General features: G+C 35.9%; 1 protein-coding gene across 3 annotated transcripts in view; it reads left to right on the forward strand.

The window, feature by feature from the left end:
- Positions 1-96: 96 nt before the first annotated feature.
- Positions 97-20,202, forward strand: part of LOC126377147 (casein kinase I) — a 35,542-nt gene continuing 15,436 nt past the window's right edge. Inside the window, exons 1-2 of one of the 3 annotated variants that reach the window (XM_050024832.1) lie at positions 97-392; positions 16,051-16,157. In XM_050024832.1, coding sequence (XP_049880789.1) covers positions 261-392; positions 16,051-16,157 — 239 coding nt within the window. In that variant the 5' untranslated portion in view covers positions 97-260. Of the gene's footprint in view, positions 393-2,202; positions 2,486-4,094; positions 4,457-16,050; positions 16,158-20,202 lie in introns of those variants that run through there. The other 2 variants (XM_050024833.1, XM_050024831.1) reach the window with 2 other exon arrangements.

Here is a 20,202-nt window from a genome sequence, read left to right on the forward strand (position 1 = left end):
TTCGCACCCACGTATTTCTCGTAGCCACTGTTGCTACAAAATGAATAATGTCATCTCATTTTTAATTTGTCACACGAACACGTAGTCGAGCCCACCATCTGTCAAACTTATATTTATTTTTCATCTTTCCTTCAGTAAAAAAACATAATAAATAAAAATGTTAGCGTGTCAAAACTTGTATTAATGTGTAGTTGAACGTATTTTGTGTTATTTAATTTTAGTGACTAAATTTAGTTTAAATTTGTGATAATCTTGTCAATATGTCGACATTCCAGCAAATGCTGGATTATAGAAGTGAATTACTAATAAGTGACAAATACAGGATTATCAGACGGATTGGTGGTGGTTCCTTCGGAGATATTTACCTCGGGATCCACGTATCTAACGGCGGGGTAAGTGGCATATTCCGTTATCCCTAAAAGGCGTCAAACTGTAAAGACTTTGGTGACTTTGAAAATTACTTCGTGGGTCGATTATTGTGAAACTTATTTTCGAAGTAATGAGGACAACTGAATGTTAGCCTAGTTACAGACTCAAGGACCTGTAGTCATCCTCACATGAAATCTGGGTGGTCTTAATACAGATCAGCTGTTTTATTGAGGTTACAAAAATCAAATGTCACTTGGAAGCAACAAGCAAAACAAGTAAAAAGTGTAAACATGAATAATAATTTTCTGTTTCATAAACTTTTACGAGCAAAATTTTTGTTTTATATTTGTTTTAAGTCTAAGAGACATTATGTATTTGTGGCCCTAATAATTAAATAAATGCCTCACAAAAATTTTGCACAAATTAATAGGTAGGTACTACATATTTATGCTTTATAATCCAGTTTTTTTTTAAATAATAAGAAATCCAAACTATGCCTAACTGTAAGGGATTAGTTGACATACAAATTTGTTGTTTGGCACATGTTTAGTAAGTTTAATAAATTTTAATTAAAATGTGTATTTTGTTTGTTTAATTTCTGATTTTTCCTACACAATATTTTTAAATTATTGTTTTGTTATTCTTATAATATTTATTCCATTATCTATCAGAGACATAAAAAAAATATGATGAGTAACTGGCTCTTTGTTTTAATATTTTTATTTTAGAATAATGAAAATTCATCTTTTTGAATGTTGACATAAATAGTTAAATTATGCAGCAAACACAATAAATTATTTATTTAAAATGTTTTAAACATTGTACTCTTTTATGATGCATGTATTATATTTTTTAATCTTATCTAAATATTTACTATTCAAATACTTACAGAGTGTATAATTATTATTTATAAAAAAGAGATCTTAACAAATTGAGATCCTTTTTCTGAAGTCGGATAACAATGAGGCTAAATAGTAATAAGACAAAACACAAATACTTAATAAAAAACTACTGCGTTTATGATGTTTTTTTATTATAATTATAAATGTAATTTGTGTTATAATTTTATACTGAAATATTTTATATATGAAATAGGTAAAAATTATTGTCATATATGTATTTATCTATGTACCTATGTTAAAGAACTATGTGATTTCTGTAATTATTAATAAATAATTAATAGTTTATATTTTTATTTCATTGTGGCTTAGGCACAGATTTTAAACAAAAATAAAATACATGGCTATGCTTACATTCTTATTTTTTTTATATATTTAACAGTTGATATTGATGTATACAGATATTGCATAACTACTTGTTTTACTAGAAGCATGAATAGCTGAATTTACGTGACGCCATATGATTTCCAAGAAAGTATTAGGTAAATATATTAGTCATTGGATACATTATAATAATCATTCTTATGTAAATAACGAGGTGATTTGCACTAGGATTTAAAATATTGTTTTAAATAAAAGATCGAATTAAAAATTCTAGTAATGCATGGTCTTAAACATTTTTGTTTAAATAAATATAAAACGTAACTGTTGTTATTCTACCAAATAGTAGAAAATATAAATTGTTGTAAAATGGTAATACTAACGTCATGTAACGTTCAGAAACTGAAGAGTAATCGACCGATTTATTTTTTATCTTGTGTTATTTATTAGAGATGTGGAATGAAAAGGGTGTTTTTTTTTTAATGCATTTCCATGTTATCATAACAAAAAAAAACAAAAAGTGTTTGTAAGGATTATAAAAAAGTTCGTAATCATTTCTAATTTCTATAGACACTTTGAAATAACAAAAGAGAAATGATTGTGTGACGTAATTGACATGTATTCAGAACGCACCGCGACGTCCATTCAGTCACATTATCGTAAAATGTAGCCAAGAATTTATTATTGTTTTTATTGGATCAGTGCGTAATTTGTGCATTCAAAACTGTTAAAAAATTATATTCGATACGAAGTGTTAATAATAATAAATAAACATGTCGACGTTTATGAGTTCGAGGAAGGAAATATTGATTACTGGAAAGTATAAGGTCGTGCGAAGAATTGGCGGCGGTTCATTTGGAGATATATATTTGGCGATCAACATTGCCAATGGCGAGGTAATGTGATGTTTGCGTTGTATTTTTGTTGTTTTATTTTATTTTACAAGAGATTGAGGGTTAACGCAGCGATGCGTTTCTTTCGCGTTAGGGGAGGGGATTGTCCAATGACGTATTATAGTTTTCTTACGACAACAATGCGTCGATGGAATATTATTGCGGAAACCTTATCTCGCGTCTCTAGGTCAGGATTTAAGCAATTAAATCGTAACAGGTGTGTAAGATTGCTTTTGCGTTCTTCCTGCACGAACTTCGGTAATCGGACAGTTGCACCTACATACTGTTGCATGGTACATGACCCAAATTACAACATCCTCCCATTGTAGTTAATTTTACATACTGTTATCAAGTAGCTGATGAGGTTGGTATTCCACCTCACAAACCCACACGATAGAGAAAGATAGCTGATTGTGCTCCCTGCAATGTACATACTAATTGGCAATAAATATTCATTCCTACAACTCGTGGCTTCTGAGGTATAAAGAACTTCATTTTGGATTCAGTTAAGTATGGAGTTAAGATCAGGGACATGCACCAGATGCTATGAGGGACTCCAGGCTATGAGGCCTAAATTCTATGAGGGAGTTTCCCAAAACTAATATAGATGGCTCCGTCCAGATTTAGTATGATACCTTTACCTATGTATGATGATGATGACCTATTTTTTTCATTACTCGGGTATATAATTATTCAAAAATATAATGTGATGGCAGAAGCATATATAAAAATAATTGCTGCTTGATATTCGAATCCGATATATTTAACATGTTAAATCTCAACAGCGCCATCCATATTATTTTTGGGGAATGTAGCCAGGAAAGTCCATTACTTATTCTGAGAGAAATATCTTCAGATACCTAATGCAGTAAAAGTAAATGTTTGTAATTATTAAATATAGACTACATTAAATGAAACACCTACTCAGTGTTTAAATAATTGACTTATGTAACAGTCTAATTCCTTATGAATAAAAAAAAAATCATTAAATCCACCACAGGCTTCGTCAAAAAGGAACTAAAAACAAGAAATAAAATAATGATAATAGTGTTTAAATTGTCTTTCCTTATAACATGAAAGCTTGTTTCAATTTGTATAATTGAAGTGTCTTTCACACTCACAAGGAAAAATCTTGGTTTATATTATACCTATATCAGAGGACAGGGAAGGCTGACCTCAACTAAATACCTATCACAACTGGGTTACTCCATACAAAAATCTCATTCTCACTGTGTACCGGTTTACCCCGTGCGTGTGAGCGAGACAGACAGTCCGCACGTGTTATTTAATGGTTTCGTTAATTTCAAAACGTGGTTCCTTTCTAATGGTCATTAATAAAAAAAGTTAGTCAGTTTATGGTCATTAATTAATAATAAAAGTCTACTACTGAAATCATTTGTTAACTTATGCGTATTTCAGGTAATCTTAGTTTAGATTGGGGTGTTTTTCGATGTTTGAAAATAAAGTATTTTAATTTACTCTTTTGTAACATGTAAACGCATTTTTTCTGCAATCCTACCTTTTTTCCATGGTAATTTATTGAAATGGTAGAGAAACAAAGTTTTAGAATGGTAACATTACACAATGCGCCATGGTAGGATTTGTTGCCCTGAAGTATGCAACACTCAGCACTGCCACTGTGACGTCACGTAAAATAGGCTGACGACATCTTTCTAGATTTCGCAATAAAATGATTTTCCGTGGTTTTTCATAGTGATTCTACATCATATTGTGTTTTAGAACAATCGTAGACGCTAAATTACGAAAGTGTTGTGTTATTTTCGCTGACTGCGATGGATTTCTTATAATTTTTGTGACAACGAGTGATGAAGGCAAAAGAAAATGGCTACCTTCGAACGCATGTTGTTAGCCAGAAAACAAGTAATTGTAAATGGTAAATACAACATTATTCGCAAGATCGGAGGCGGGAGCTTCGGAGACATCTTCTTAGCAATAAATATCAACGATGGGGAGGTAAATAACATTGATTTTTACAAATTTTGATCGCTCTTACTCCATATAAGACGACCTCTTGTGTCAAATGCCTGTGTATTTCGGGATTTTGTTCTCGAAAATGGCGGTCAGGGCGTATTCTTTGGATGAATATTGATGCTTCGATTCGAATTGTTCGATGCGAAGGATACGTAGCGTTTTTTTTGGTTGTCATGGATTTACGTAATTGGGCCCCTATGTAGTCGGAGCCTATTCGATCGAAGTCGCCACGAGCTGTCTTTGTCATTGTACAATATGGAACGTTTCAACTTTTTTCCATCCATGTTCCTTTTACGTTAGTTCATTTTTACGCCTTATTTTGACGTACCTACGCGTTTTGATACACATACAACAGCTGTAGTCAGACTTGTTATATATAACTTGTATTTATACTTATAACATATGACCCAGTAATCAGGAGTAGGTACCTACCTGACTAGATTATCTGTGAACTCAATTTATGTATACATACAATCATTGGAAATACAAAAGAAACAAATCTTTATGAATATTATCATAATTATATTTGATTTATTTACGAAAAATAATCATAGAAAGCTCAAGAAAATCGTGTTTCTATTATTTTCACACTTTTATGAAGTCTGCAACAGGTTTTAACAATAATGAAAATAGTGAGGACAATAAATAACAAACTGATACTAGTTTTTTTTGAATATCACTTATGAATTATATTATAGACTTAACAGTTATGTACTTGACTAGAAATCAAATAGACAGGGGGTTGAAATAAACACAAGTTTTAGATTTTCTTCCTTTACTATTATTTTAGAAGCACAGGCAGCACTTTGCTCTGATACATGCTTATCACTTCACTTGTGTTCATGATTGTTCATAATAGTTGTTGCAAACTATTATATATTATGTTAATAGCCCTCGATGTCCCACTGCAGGGCAAAGGCCTCTCTTCCCTTCTTCCACTCATCCCTGCCCCCAGCTTGTTTGTGCCACCGTTTCACAAAGCGGTCTAACTTGTCGCGCCATCGTTTTCGTGGCCTTCCCCGACATCTAGCAAAATTCTTAATTTATAAAAAATATATTATGTTTTTAAGGTAACATTTGTTCCAATCATTCACTCTCTCTTCCATTTTAAATTTGTGTTGAATCAACACATTCTCTGTAATATTTTTTACCAAAAAGGCTATGTTTCACCGGAATTTGATCTCTATGTTTATTAGGTGATTGTTAGGTGATTAAGACTAGTTAGAATCATGCCTTTGATGTTTGTGAAGATTAATTTGCTCACAAGTCTTTGTAGAATGCTCTAAAAACCTCGAGAAGAGCCTATTGCTGTTATACAGGCATGAATTCAAACTCAAAAAATCTTTAGTGGTTATGCTTGTATTTACTCTTGTTATGTATTGTTTGTGTGTGTGAGTATGGTCACAAGTACTAATCTTTTTCTATCGTGTGGGTTGTGAGGTGGATTACCAACCTCATCAACCCTGACAGGGTTACTATTCAGCTGCCAAAGGCCCCTCCTGACATGACTCATGTAACAACTACGCACTTGTATTAGCAAGTAGTTATCGGGAGCAATGGCTTTACGTGCCTTCCGAAGCACGGATCGTCTTACTTTCGAGCAATCAGGTGATCAGCCTGTAATGTCCTAACCCAACTAGGGATCACAAAGTGACTTTTGTGGTATGTCTACACCGGAATTCGAACCCAGGACCTCCGGATCGTGAGTTAAACGCTCAACCACTGGACCACGGAGGCCTTTACAAGCACTTTGAAACCACGTCACATTAACGTTCTTGACAAATTAAACCGTAAGTCTCATTAAATGTCAAATATGATAGTGTGACAGGGTTCTAAAGTGAGTTCATGATATTTCTCATATAATATACATGTAGGTTGTATCTATTTGCATAGAAATTTTCCTAAATGTCGAAAGAATATAAATCAGCTGTTTGGCTTGACCTTGTTTACGTTATGCGGTTAAAATTGTAGTTACTATTAAATGCACTGTAAGGTGATTTACTCAAAGTTGAAAATCACTAGGTAGGTAGGTGTATCAGATTGTATATCGTCGCCATAAGTGAAAACGTAAGCGCTTTTTTGAAAAATCACGTTCGCATGTGATATTTGTTAATAAAACCTCGCAATAGGGCTTCATGTAAAAATTTGTTATCTCGTTTTTTACCCTAATTGATAGTTACGTAGTCGTTACATGAGTCATGTCAGGGGCCTATGGCGGCTTAGTAATAACCCTGACACAAGGGTTGATGGGGTTGGTAATTCACCTCACAATCCACACGATAGAAGAAGATAGTTACTAAAAGAAGTCGAGGTTTTGTCGAAAAATTTATTTCCTATACCTAGAGGTTGCCTCGAAGAGATTGCTACCTTAGCAATAAGGCCGCCGCCTTTAGGTACCTTAACCTAACCTTTAGGTATAGGAAATGAATTCTTCGACATAACCTCGACTTGATGTACTATCTAACTTTGCAAAAAAGGTTATTAAGGTTAGTGATTATTTAGGAGATATATTTTTTTAGATTTTTTTAAAAGAACGTCTAGGGTCCTCTGCCGAGGTTTTTCTTGCAGCTTCTTTTCCCCGGCTATACAGGTTGTGGAAAGCTGCGGTAGTTTTAGGCGGATGAGATGTTTATGTAAAAATTGACGATTCAAAGTGTAACTATGTTACCTACTGAATAAAGATATTTTTGAATTTTGAATTTGGCAATTCAGCTCCGACACAGTTTATTATAATTTTTGTTACATATAATAATTATAATCCTTTCGCCATTACGGGAAAAAAAAGTGAAAGTCACACAAGTCATAGATCAATCTAGAGTATTGCCGTAGACAAAAAAAAATATCATAGACCTCTTTCTTCTTCAGATATACATTCGTTTCGTGGAATTTTAAAATCCTACAATAATGTTGAGGTTCCCTTTGTATCAGAACAGTGAGTTTTCTATAAGCAAAGCTTTGAAACTAGGTGCCTACCTATATAGAATATAAAATGAGATAACATTATAGAATGCATTTATGCAGTATCTTTGAATAGAAAAGGTTTGACGTCACGTCATTTGTTGGGGATAGTTATCTGTGTCTCACTTGCACATTATAGACATAATCTAGTGGTCGAAAAGGACAACAACAGTTTTGTTTGTTATTTGTATCAGAATATTGAAATATGTAGAAATGGTTACTCGGTTTACTCAGTCGTATCTCTGCTGGATTGGGGTTAGAAAAAATGCCGTAGAATAATTACCGAACCGAATATTCGGTTTTGCGCTACGTCTAACTAACAGAGGAACCAAAATATCCCGTCTTCTTACCGTGTGGGTTGTCAGGTGGAATACCAGCCTCACGAACCTTGGTGTCAGGGTTATTATTGAGCCGCCAAAGGTCCCTGACATGGCTCATGTAACGACTACATACATCACCAAGTAGTAACCGGGACCAACAGCTTAACGTACCTTCCAAAGCACGGATCATCTTACTTTCGGACAATCAGGTGATCAGCCTGTAATGTCTTAACCAAACTAGGGATCACAAAGTGATTTTTGTGGTATGTCCCCACCGGGATTCGAACCCGGGGCCTCCGGATCGTGAGTCCAACGCTCACGTTATCCGAATATCCGGTTCTATCTTTTTATGCGTCTTTCCGTTGGCCGCCTTACCGCATTAGTGCGAGTGAGACGTACAACTCTCGTGCGCTCCTCTTACTCAGCTTACGGCTAATTAGACTAAAGTAAGACCCAAGAGCGGGGTGGTAAATCCAGCTCGTCGTCCCGCACGAATTTGTGCGAGGCGGAGAGTTACCGCTCTCATTTATAGGTCTTGTTCATTCTCACAACCTGTATAGCTGGGGAAAAGTAGCTGCAAGAAAAACGGCACAGGGCCCTCATCATCACAAATTTAAGCTACGCTCTATTCGGTGTAGCATTCTCCGTGGTACTTTTTAGGGAACAAATGGGCAGTGGTTTCCCTCTTGCCTTTCGCCCCGCAGTACTCTGTCTGACGCGAGTGGGATGGCGTCCATCGGGCCTAGTACCGTAAGCACGCGACTCTTTCTCGCCGCGACAGAGATCGTCTGTCTCTTTCAGTGCAGTACTGTGAGGGAGTGACGGGGGACGTATGTCGGGGCGAGAAAGAGTCGCGCGCTTACGGTGCTAAGCCCGCGAGTCGCCTATTTCAGTATTTTCAAGCCGTACCGTAGGACTGCTGTCCTTCGCCTCTGAATAGTACTGACAGTTACTGCTGTAACACTACGTACTGGGCCCTAGACGTCAAAAAAACGTATAATATTGTAATCCAATTCAGTAATTTAATTCTCATATTATTTCTCAAAGCCTCTTTGCAAAACTTAGTTGGTTAGAAAAGCCACATGAATCAATTCATCTATAAAAGCAATATTGATATTTGACATTTGTTGAGATTACACACACATATGCGCAAATGTCAAATTGCAATATTGCTTTCTAGATGAAATGTTTCGATGTAGCCTTTTTAACCGCCCTGAACAGATCTGTAAACAAATTCATTACTGCGTATTATTTTAATTATCAATAAGAGATAAGAATAAATATAACATTGTTCAAGTATTGGTTGATTGTGCAGCTGTTAACTAGATGTGAAGGATGGTTATCTTTCTCATGTTTGACCTTCCTACTTAGAACAGTAGGCGTGAAGATTGTGCAATTTAACTACACTTATAGTATATTCTCTATTATCTACACAAATGTTATACTTTTCACGCTTAAACCGCTGCACAGTGTCGCGAGCCCATACAAAAGTTTACGAAAAATATTTAGATAATAATTTTGCAACATGTTAAGGATATTTAGTGTTTTAATAATAAAATAATATTAAAACAGGTTTTTACGATGGAAGTTAGATAAAAAAATGCTATTTTTAGCCACTATTTTTTTTTTTTAATAATAAGGTTCTAAATAATCGATAATATCTTCATCAATTTGTTTTTGCTGTATGTTACGCATTTTGTTACGAATAGATGATATTAAAGGGTCTGATATTATAAGCATCATGACCATTAAATCTTTGTTACATTTTTCTCTAGAAGATTTACGCGTGTGATGCTTGCGTGAAAATTCTCGAGTCTTTATGTCTGCCTTCTAAAGCATCTTCAGAAAGTTGACCAATAGGCAACGGCAAAGATTAAATTACTTCAGCTCCATGAATGAGAACCTTATGTATGGACATCGGCATGTAATACCAAGAATACAAACTCATGTATAGGGTTTTAGTGTTAGCAAGTCACTGTTTGAATTTTTCTAAATTGGTTTTCTTGCCACTTGACAATATTCTGTTAATCATAGAAAACTTGACGATTAGATTTTTATCAACTCCTGTGATTTCAGAGTTTAGTTGTGGATGTCTAAAGAATATCCGAGCAGTATTACCGTCTTTTGTCGACCCATATTCGGGCTTAGGCTTGTCAACGAGAAGACCAATTTTTTCTTTAAACTCATTTTGTATCCTTTTTTTATTATTTTAAATGTTAATTCTGTACCGTCGGTGAAAAGTAATACAAGTCCAAAATTCAAGTTTTGAGAAAATCGAGTTTAAAGTTAAAAATATTCTAGCTCGCGACTTATAAGGAATAATGGAACAGAAGTTAGATGTGTCGATAGGTGATGATGGAAGGTTTCTTTTCTAATATTTAGTTATATTTAGAACCTAAACAGAAATGGTAGAGGATCAAAATAAATTACATGTATCAGTTGACACCAACTTTTATATTGTGTAAATTGATACAAGTCTACTTATACCTTTTTACACACATAACTATAAAAAAGTCATCGTTGATATATCATATTTCAATTATTAATTTTACAGTCTTATTCTACAAAAAACAAAATGTCTTGGAAGAAAGTTTATTTCATAATGTTGTAGAAAGGCAAAATTCTATTTATTTTCTTTAAAAAGTAAAGAAACGTAACTTATATCAATTGACACAAACGATAAACTATAACGAATTTGTGTCAAGTGGTTTAACATGACTTATTTTTTCGGTTTTATTGTGTAAAATGATACATGTTTTTACGAATTTCTAATAATAAATACATATAAAGATGGTACACGTATATATAGTGTAAGGTGACGATAATAAGATATTTTTGTTATGATTTTACTCTCAAAACTCATAAATAACCGGTCAAAACCACCACTGCTGCCCACTACAAACACATTTTGTCCACTACACTACGCCCCTAATCAAAACCACTTTTGGTTCATTTTTGCAGTCAAAATCTTACAAATTCAATTATGATAATATTTCCACCCCTAACAAATGAAGGTAAGAGGAATCATATTAAGACTAGTCATTAGGAATGTTTCGGGCTAGCCTGGCAGTATGGCCTGGAGATAAAGTTGATGTACCTACGTACTTTTAAACCAAAATCACACAAACCGGTAAGTGTTACTTCTTTCTTGCTGAAACTATTTAAAAGATCACAACTCATTCCACAATCAAAATCCCCTAAAGTAAAGTAAAATTCGATATTTCGAATTATCAAAATTCCCGGTCTAATGGTAGCCCGCAATATTGACAGAACGATAAACGGAGTCGAATCAATGTTGACGATGAGAATAGGTAGTGAAAATGAAGATCATTGGTTCACCTCCAAACCTATAGGTTACACAGGGCTATCCTCAGACCATGACCATGACCACCATGGACCATGGTCTGTTATGGTTAAGCTAAATGAGCTCGTTTCCGCAAAACTCTACACGTAAGCACACGTGGGGGACTTTCCGCGTATCCTCGCGTATGGACCACTATTGTGAAGTGGGCAAACTTTCCACTATATCATCATCATCCTCCTGCCAAATGTCCCATCTTCTTCTTCTTCTATCGTGTGGATTGTGAGGTGAATTGCCAACCCCATCAACCCTGGTGTCAGGGTTATAACTGAGCCGCCATAGGCCCCTGACTTGACTCAATGAATACTCGAATGTCCCATATGTAATGTTATTTTAATGGGCTCAGTTTTCCGCATAAACGCAAGTGGTCCATTATACGTGCTTTTATTGACTATGCAAGCCAACTAAGTCCTTTCAGAAGCTCAAATACCTCCTGGGATTTTTACAAACTTTGTGACCTGGTTTAATTAAGGGGTTGTGCCCGTGGTGTTGCCAATTATTTATTCTAATCTAATCTATCCTACAAGATCCCACTGCTGGGCAAACGCCTCCCCTTCCTCTTTCCATTTTTCACAGTCCTGTGCGTAATTCTCTCCTATGTAATCAAAATACAGAAAAAAAAATATTACTGGTGCTCAAGAGTTCAGAGCAGTTATTCCCTTTATAAAAATGAGGAAGCTCGACAAATTTACACCATTCAACGTGTTTGAGAAACTAGTAATCTTCTTTTGAGAAAATGTGGCAGATCTCGATGCTGCCGATGCCGAGCTGTCATCTACGGCCGTGTAGGTTCAAAAATACCACTACCGGCGCTCGCATCAAAGATCTAACCAGCGTGTATTGAATGGCTTGCATATTAATTGGAGCTCGATAATATTTGGAGCCATTATTTCATGTCTACAACCTCCTTAGCAATGAAGGCAGCGTTCAATCTGCCACCGCTTAACCTACATGTAATCAAGAAAACTATGTAAAACAGCTATGCTTCGAGCTAAGGGAAGAAGACTAACGACAGTTATGACAAATCTCAAATACCTCTTGACTAACCCTGCCATGGTGATAACGACGCCATGATCAGGACCCACAACTTATTGAGGTACTGTAATTAAGTACTACAAGGTGGCTATAGCAGAAAGAGAAAAAACACGGTTTGGTCTGAAGTACTAACTTAACCTATACCCATTCGCAATGCGGATCAGATATGGTTTGCTGTGGCTCTAGACAAAATGTCTTCCCATAGACAGGTTTATGCGGAGGTCACCCTAGGATACACACTGGTGGCGCATGGAATCGAACTTGTATGTATCATTATACACGACACGTTATTGATATCTAAGATCGTATTTTCAGAAATATTTTAATATATATTAATTTATATTACTTTTCACAAAAAAATAAATTTGGTGTTTGATGTTACAACTAAAATTATATCATTAAACACGGACTGTGAGAATTCAAGGATTGCGTGTATTTTAATATATGTTGAGTTGCATTTACTTACACCAAAATATTTAGTGAAAATCTTCATTTCACTTTAATGCAAGTTAAGATGAATTATGTTACACGTGTTATAACAGCATGAATCCTTCACAAACAGTACTTATATCACTAGACACAAAAATTATCTCCGTATTTATAATAGCTACAGTTACGAGAATTAGACAGAAAGAAAGATAATTTTTTGAACATGAAGTGTGTGCTAAAAACTCAAAAGTGATACAACTCGAGTTGTATTACTTTTCACCGACGGTACAGAATTCGGCAAATGTTAATTCACTGGGATCTCTGCCTTCTACTAAGTCTGCAACTCTCCGCTTCTAAAAAGCTAGATTTAGTTCGTTGAAGTCCTTGCATGGCCTTCCTCGTTTTGAACTATGAACCTGTGATGTGTCTATGGATTGTTTACTACGTAGGTAGCTAATATCGTCTTCTCTTAACTTAAAAGCATTGTTGAGAAAGGCACTATATTTTTTTCTTAATGTTATTTCACTTCTGTAAGATACTCTCCAATAATTAGCTACATTTAAACAAAACAGTCACTGACTTTCGGATACTTGACTGAATATAGACAGGAGATTCTTCTAATTCGTAAACCTCCAAAACATACTTGAATAGTAGCGGAATTTTGCTTGTTGGGTCAGCTTGGAACCACTTCTCAAACAATTCATTATTTAGTAGCTGGTGACCTATTGTAAACAAAAGTTAATAAATCAAGAATGTGCAAACAAAAGCAGATCAAACTTTGTCAACAGTAAATATACACTATAGGTTATACAATATCAAAAAATTATCGACATGATTTGACATGATTTTTTTTAAATGCATCTCGAACCTAGAATTAATTCTTTTTTTGCCAAAACTAAGAAATGGTGAAATCTTACTCATTGCTTCCAAGAATTTTGCACTTTGATCACTTAGTAGATCAGTATAAACACCAATTAATAAAATAATAACAATAAAACAATTGAAATCCAACTAATACCTCAACAAAACAACCACCGAACACAGTAGAAATTCGTTGAACAATTTTATGATACGTCAACATACCAATTAACGAAGCTATTTTTCTAAAGATTATAGAGGATACATCGAATAAAATATTAAACTTGTGTACTATGGGTATTTGAGATAGTGTTACCATAATTAGAATATCCATTTTTTAAAAACGATAATTTTGATTTTTCGTAAAGGGACGCGACACTGTGCGCTGAACTGATTTAGATGAAATTTGGTATGAAGATAGTTTGAGACATATGGAAGAACATAGGATGGTTTTTATCCTGGAAAACGGCCCCTAAGGGGATGAAAAGAGGATAGAAAAAAGATGTCCACGCGGACAAAATCGCGGGCGGAAAGTTTGTATTATCTATACTAGCTATCTGTATCTGAAGAATTTATCGAGAAATGGAGTTTCCCTAATCAAAAGAAAACGATCATGATATTATGATTATAAACATACGAGTCCTCGCGGCACAGTAACCGCGTCGCGCGCGGCGATATCGAGGGCTTCGCCCAATAACCGTACGACGTCTATCCACCGTAGATAGCATTCGTTGTGTCTATTGGTCGAAGGTATTGCCTTTAACTGACACAAATATTGGAAACCACGTAAATATTGGTTACCTATGATCCCAACAATAAATTGCGTGTCATTAATTCGTCCATTTAATAAGCGACTTTCTTGGTTGAGTTCACCAAAAACAGTATAGATTGCTTTATACAGCTTTAACGTGATAATTACCCATTTGCTCATTACTTGGGTTCATAATTACTTAATAGCAGAAGCATACAATTGTATAAAAATAATTGTTGCTTGATATTTGGATCATATTATGTATAGAATTATCTTGCTACCTATATTGTTTCTTTTTATTTTGATCAGAATATTAACGGGTGGAAGATGTCTTGTGTCTGGTTGTAAAAAAGGGTCATCATTTATACCCAAAAACAAAAGATGCATGAAGGAAAATCTGTACAGCGCCATCTATATTGTTTTTGAGGAACTTACCTACTTGGTTTCGTTATTGTAGCCTTTAATGTAAAACAGACTGGGTTTCGTAAAATAATTGTACTTAAATGACCAACAGTGCTTTGCAATTTGAACACAATAGACTGAAATAAAGAGTGGTGCACAAAGGACTTAAGTACCATGTCGCCATGGTGATGGTAGTTAAGTAAAAAAAAAACAGTAGGCCGTGAATTGACCTAGTTAGATCCATTTTCCGGCGTTTCGAATCACCTTTTTGGTGCCGGGACCGAATATTGATTGTGGTATATTACCTACTCAATATAGATAATTATACTTTTTTTTACTGATGTGAGTAATCGTTACATGAGCCATGTCAGGGGCCTTTGGCGGCTCAATGATAACCCTGACAACTGATGAGGTTGATAATCCACCTCACAACCCACACGATAGAAGACTATACTTTTATAGTCAAATATTACACGAACAAAAGCGTATTTACTCATCATCTCTAGCGTTATCCCGTTTTCACAGGGTCCGCTTACCTAACCTGAAGATTTGACAAGTCCGGTTTTTTACAGAAGCGACTGCTTGTCTGACCTTCTAACCCGCGAAGGGAAAACCAGCCCAATACAGATCACATACCTCGGAAACGCATTTCTCCGGTATACGGGTTTCCATGAATTCGAAAAACGATTTCGAAAATCATAGGTTTAGGCCCGTGCTGGATTCGAACCTGTGACCTTGCAGAGAGAGTCAAGCGTTCTTCCGACTGTGTTACCACAGCTGTAGGCGTACTACTACACTTGCCAATCAATCGGGCGTGATGCCTCTAAGGTCGCGGGCTCGGGCGTCGGGTGTAGGTATAAAATGTGTGGCGAAATCGTGACCCCGCCCACCGATGAGCAGTTACACTGCCCGATCCCAATGCCGGAGCCCGCGATCTTGACGCATCGGGCTTGATGGATTGGTGAATGGAAATATTATAGAAAACACGTCAATTTTGAGCAGAAATCATAAGCAACACGGGTTGAAGCGAGATGCCTATTTGAGTCCGGGTTATCTTATATGCACTATTTTTTTATTTATATGCTTTAGAATTTTGTTTTTGACTTAAATAAAGTTTCCTGCTGAGTAGAGATTTTTTCTTAACGTATTTTTTCTGTATTTCATTAATGAACTCCGTGCCTGCTCTGGTTTTTATTTGTTCACATAGCATAGCCTTAATTGTAGAACTACATTTCAGCGTCATCAACTTTAAAAAACATCCCGCTGGCTTTCAACCATCATCATCATTTCATGAAAATAATACGAAACAAATTCCAGTTCTATTCAATAGCCCAAATATAAAGATATATTACCTTTAGGAATTTACACTTATAGGGTAACTGTTCCCGTTGGATATATACACATGTGATACTCTTCTTTATTTTTGGGGGATGTTATTGTAATTGTGTTTTTTTGTCAACAGGAGGTAGCGGTGAAAGTAGAGTCGATAAAGGCGCGGCACCCACAACTTCTCTATGAGAGCAGAGTGTATAAGATGCTCCAAGGGGGCATCGGCATACCACACATAAGGTGAGTCCTCTTTGGCCAATGTATACAGGTGTTAAGTGACACTAACGAAAATTGATTGTAAGTACTAAAAACGATGGTAGGTGCTTCTTTGTCGGAAATGTTTAAGATTATGATAAGGACGATTTTTGTTTGAATAGTCGTGATTGACGAAAAATTGGTGGATAGATGTAATACCTCTCTAACGCATCTTGCTAGAGCTATAGCTTGGATATACGAAAAAATAATCCGAGTTCAAAATCTATCTAATAAAAATGTAAGATATTATAATGGTGCTAATACCTGTAGACACTTATTTTAATTTATATCTGTCATGTTCTTATCCGCCGAAAACGAAAGGGACGGGTAATCGATAAGCATAAAATTTATGGAACACACGTCAATTTTAAGCTTTTAAGCACAAATCAAAAACAACCCTATAAAAAAATTGCATTGGCTAATAGGTAACCCGACAGAATTAAGTTGACAACCCACGTCAAACGGTTTCCATACCAGCGAGATAGCTTTTTGATTCGTCAAGGTTATTCATTTACTCATTCTTCCTAAAATTAAGAGCTGTCAATCGTCCGTCTCTTTCCTTTTCGATGGATAAGAAAATGATAGGTATAACTTAAAGTAAAGTTAGGAGGTGTTTGCACGAATCGGGGCCAAAATTTTGTTAATTACAAAGCTAGGATCTAAATTCGGGTAAGTGATAAGGAAAGGAAGCTTGGTTAGGTTGTGGGTCATATGTGGATACTTAGTTCATCTTACGATGGTTGTACCTCTGGCTACCCTATTGGGATATAGTCGTGTGCTTATGTTATTTTATGTCAAGGACGTGAAAAGGACTTCCTTACGCGTTTATAATTTGTGGAAGACCAAATACTACGCAATAACTAAATACCACCTATTGCGTATTCGATTCGAACATTTAGAAAACTGCGCAAAATGTTTTCTTTGAAGCAGCCTATAGGCATATAATGGTGCTAATTCCTGTAAATACCATCTAATTTTATTTTAAGTTATATCTGTCCTTTTCTTATCCGCCGAAAAGGAAAGGGACGGGTAATCGACAAGCATAAAATTTATGGAACACACGTCAATTTTAAGCACAAATCTAAACCAACCGTCTAAAAATTTTACGTCAGTCAATAACCCGACACATTAATTTACTCATTCTTCCTAAAATTAAGAGCTGTGAATCATCCGTCCCTTTCCTTTTCGACGGATACGAAAATGACGGATATAACCTAAAATAAAATTAGGCGGTGTCTGCAGGAATCGGGGCCATTGTTACATAGGAGTTTTGCATAACAAATTATATTATGTAAATGATGTTGAATGGATTCTACTCGGAAGCCTAGGTAATGGGCTATTTGACAACCTGGTCAAATGAGATACTTTTTAAGAAACGTCAAAACGAACGTCAGACGCGATGCCATTAGGTTAAAAAAACCAGTGAGCGGTTATATAAGTCAAGATTAGTCCTGTGCAGACAAGTTGGGACACGTTCATGATTCGTGGGTATATCCTGTTTAGGTCGCGGCCGACTGGGTACAGGTTTGATTGCCTGTTGTGTAACGGTCGACGGTTTTATCGAACTTTATTTACTTTTTCTTTAATCGTTTTTATCGTTTTTTCTTTATTTGTTTTTGTTTTTAAAGTTGAATGTAGCGTTGCAAACGATTATGACAATAGGCTATGTAGCCTATCTAGGTTGTCAAGTGACAACTTTTCACGAAACGCAAATGTACGTACTTTAACTTTTTAATATTTCGGTGTCGCGATGTCGATGGCAAAATTGGAAGAAACTTAAGTATAATTCATAATTTCTGTCTTTAAAATTTAATTAAATTAGTTAAAAATATATATAATTATTATTATTATTAGCCTATCATATATAATTAATTAAAAATATAATTTTTTTTATTTTTTTTGTCTATTTTTACACGTCAAGAAGGGACTTTCCAATCGGCGTTCCCCAAACGCACGATAGATGGGCGTTGTTCGCTTTTAACATAATTATTAAAATTATTATGTACAAAATAAATTTTGAAAAAATATAATGTAACCCGCATTGGAGCAGCGTGGTGGAGTATGCTCCATACCCCCTCCGGTTGATTGAGGGGAGGCCTGTGCCCAGCAGTGGGACGTATATAGGCAGTTTATGTATGTTATGTATAATGTAATGGCAAAAGCATATTATATAAAACTAATTGTTGCTTGATATTTGAATCTCATTATGTATAGAATGATGTTGCTACATAATTATTGCTTCTGTTTATTTGATCAGAATAATATGGGTGGTAGTTGTGTACCTTGGTGTAATAAAAAGGGTCATAATTTATACCCAAAAACACGCACGCATTTATCCTTGAGATTAGAAGTTTAAACGAAGAAAAAACTTAACAACGCCACCTATCGTGTTTTTGGGGAACGCCGATTGGAAACTCATTGACCACTGTAAAGTAGACAAAACAAGGGCTGGTAAACAGGTTATATGCAGGTGTTCAGTCATTTGCCCATCCTGCCTTACCGCTAACTTCCTGTTGCGAAGCTGCCAGTGTACGATGGGTAAATTAAACTAGATAAAAACGAGTCCGTGAGTGCCTTGTTCGGAGAACGTGTTACTTGTATTGTATTATCATGGCTTCGAATTTCGGCTCGGGCTTTATCTAAACCAAGTATTTAAACTTCTGCATAAAATTGACATGTGTTCCATTTTATGCCTGTCGTCCTTAAAGTTGGCGTAGGTGAAATTATGGGCCACAATGTCCACCACAAGGCGGGTTACAGGTCGGTGGTTCTCGTTGCATCGATTGTGCTCGCCTAGAGTCACCTTTATCATGGACCACATCAATCTGGGGACAATCATTGAACTGCTTCAGTAAAATATTTATTGGATAACTAATTTGGTTTTGAATATTTGGAAAAAAACTTAACAATACAGTTACAGTAACTGAAGACAAAGACATTTTACACTAAAACCTTTTTTTTTGACGTGACTTATTGTAGATTTGCCGCAGATGGCAATAACTACTTGGCCGGACGAATGGGGAGCGCTGAATGCCCTCACCCGGTACAACGTTTAAGACAACAGGCCTGAGGGTGCCCAGTTGGGCGCGAACCTCGGCTCAGGGCGTCGTCTGAGAGGAATAATATTTGAAAGAATTGATCCTAGTGGGTCGATAGCGATAAGCGCTAATTGAGGGAAATCGTCGACCACGCCGGCGGGGTTGGTATCGGGGTCAAGGTTGTGTATACCAAAACCTATACAATATACCTCTGCCTACCCCTCGGCAGATACAGGCGTGGTGCTATATTATGTTTATTTAAAGCAATATTCGGTAAGAGCCAAATTGCAGTCTTAATGTCGCAAACCTTGAGTTGCGGCTATAATTGGATTAAGGCCGGGTGAAGGTCCTTCTCAAGGATCCGATGCAGTCAACCGATGTATTGTCGTAATCTTGTTCTATCGTGCGGGTTGTGAGGTGAATTACCAACCTCAACAACCCTGGTGTCAGGGTCATTATTGAGCCGCCAAAGGCCCCTGACATGGCTCATGTAACGACTACTTAAAACTCTCACTCACTAACGAAAAACATGTTCTTTATTCTATTTATCTTATTTATGAATTTTAATCAAGAAAAACGTAATAAATTTTGACACGTTTTTCTATGACGTCACAAATTCAAAAATTCAAATCATTAATTTATTGTTACACAGGTACAGTGGGTAAATGTTACAAAGATAATAAGACAGCTGTGAGCACAGTGTGCTTTTTCATACAAATACCATAGTAGTTTCTTGTTTTGACGTTTAGTAAAAAATAATTGATTTGACTAGTTGGAAATTAGCTTTTTTTGACTTATTAGGTGGCATTAACTAGTTGGCCGGACAAATGGGGACCGCTGAAGGCTCGGTACAACATTTAAGACAACAGGCCTGAAGGTGCCCAACCATAGTGGGTCGATAGCGATAAGCGCTGATTGAGGGAAATCGTCGACCACGCCGGCGAGGTCGGTATCGGGGTCCTGAAGTGTTTGGTGTGGCTGACTCTATGGCT

Source organism: Pectinophora gossypiella, chromosome 22, assembly GCF_024362695.1.
Source record: "Pectinophora gossypiella chromosome 22, ilPecGoss1.1, whole genome shotgun sequence".
NCBI lineage: Eukaryota > Metazoa > Arthropoda > Insecta > Lepidoptera > Gelechiidae > Pectinophora > Pectinophora gossypiella.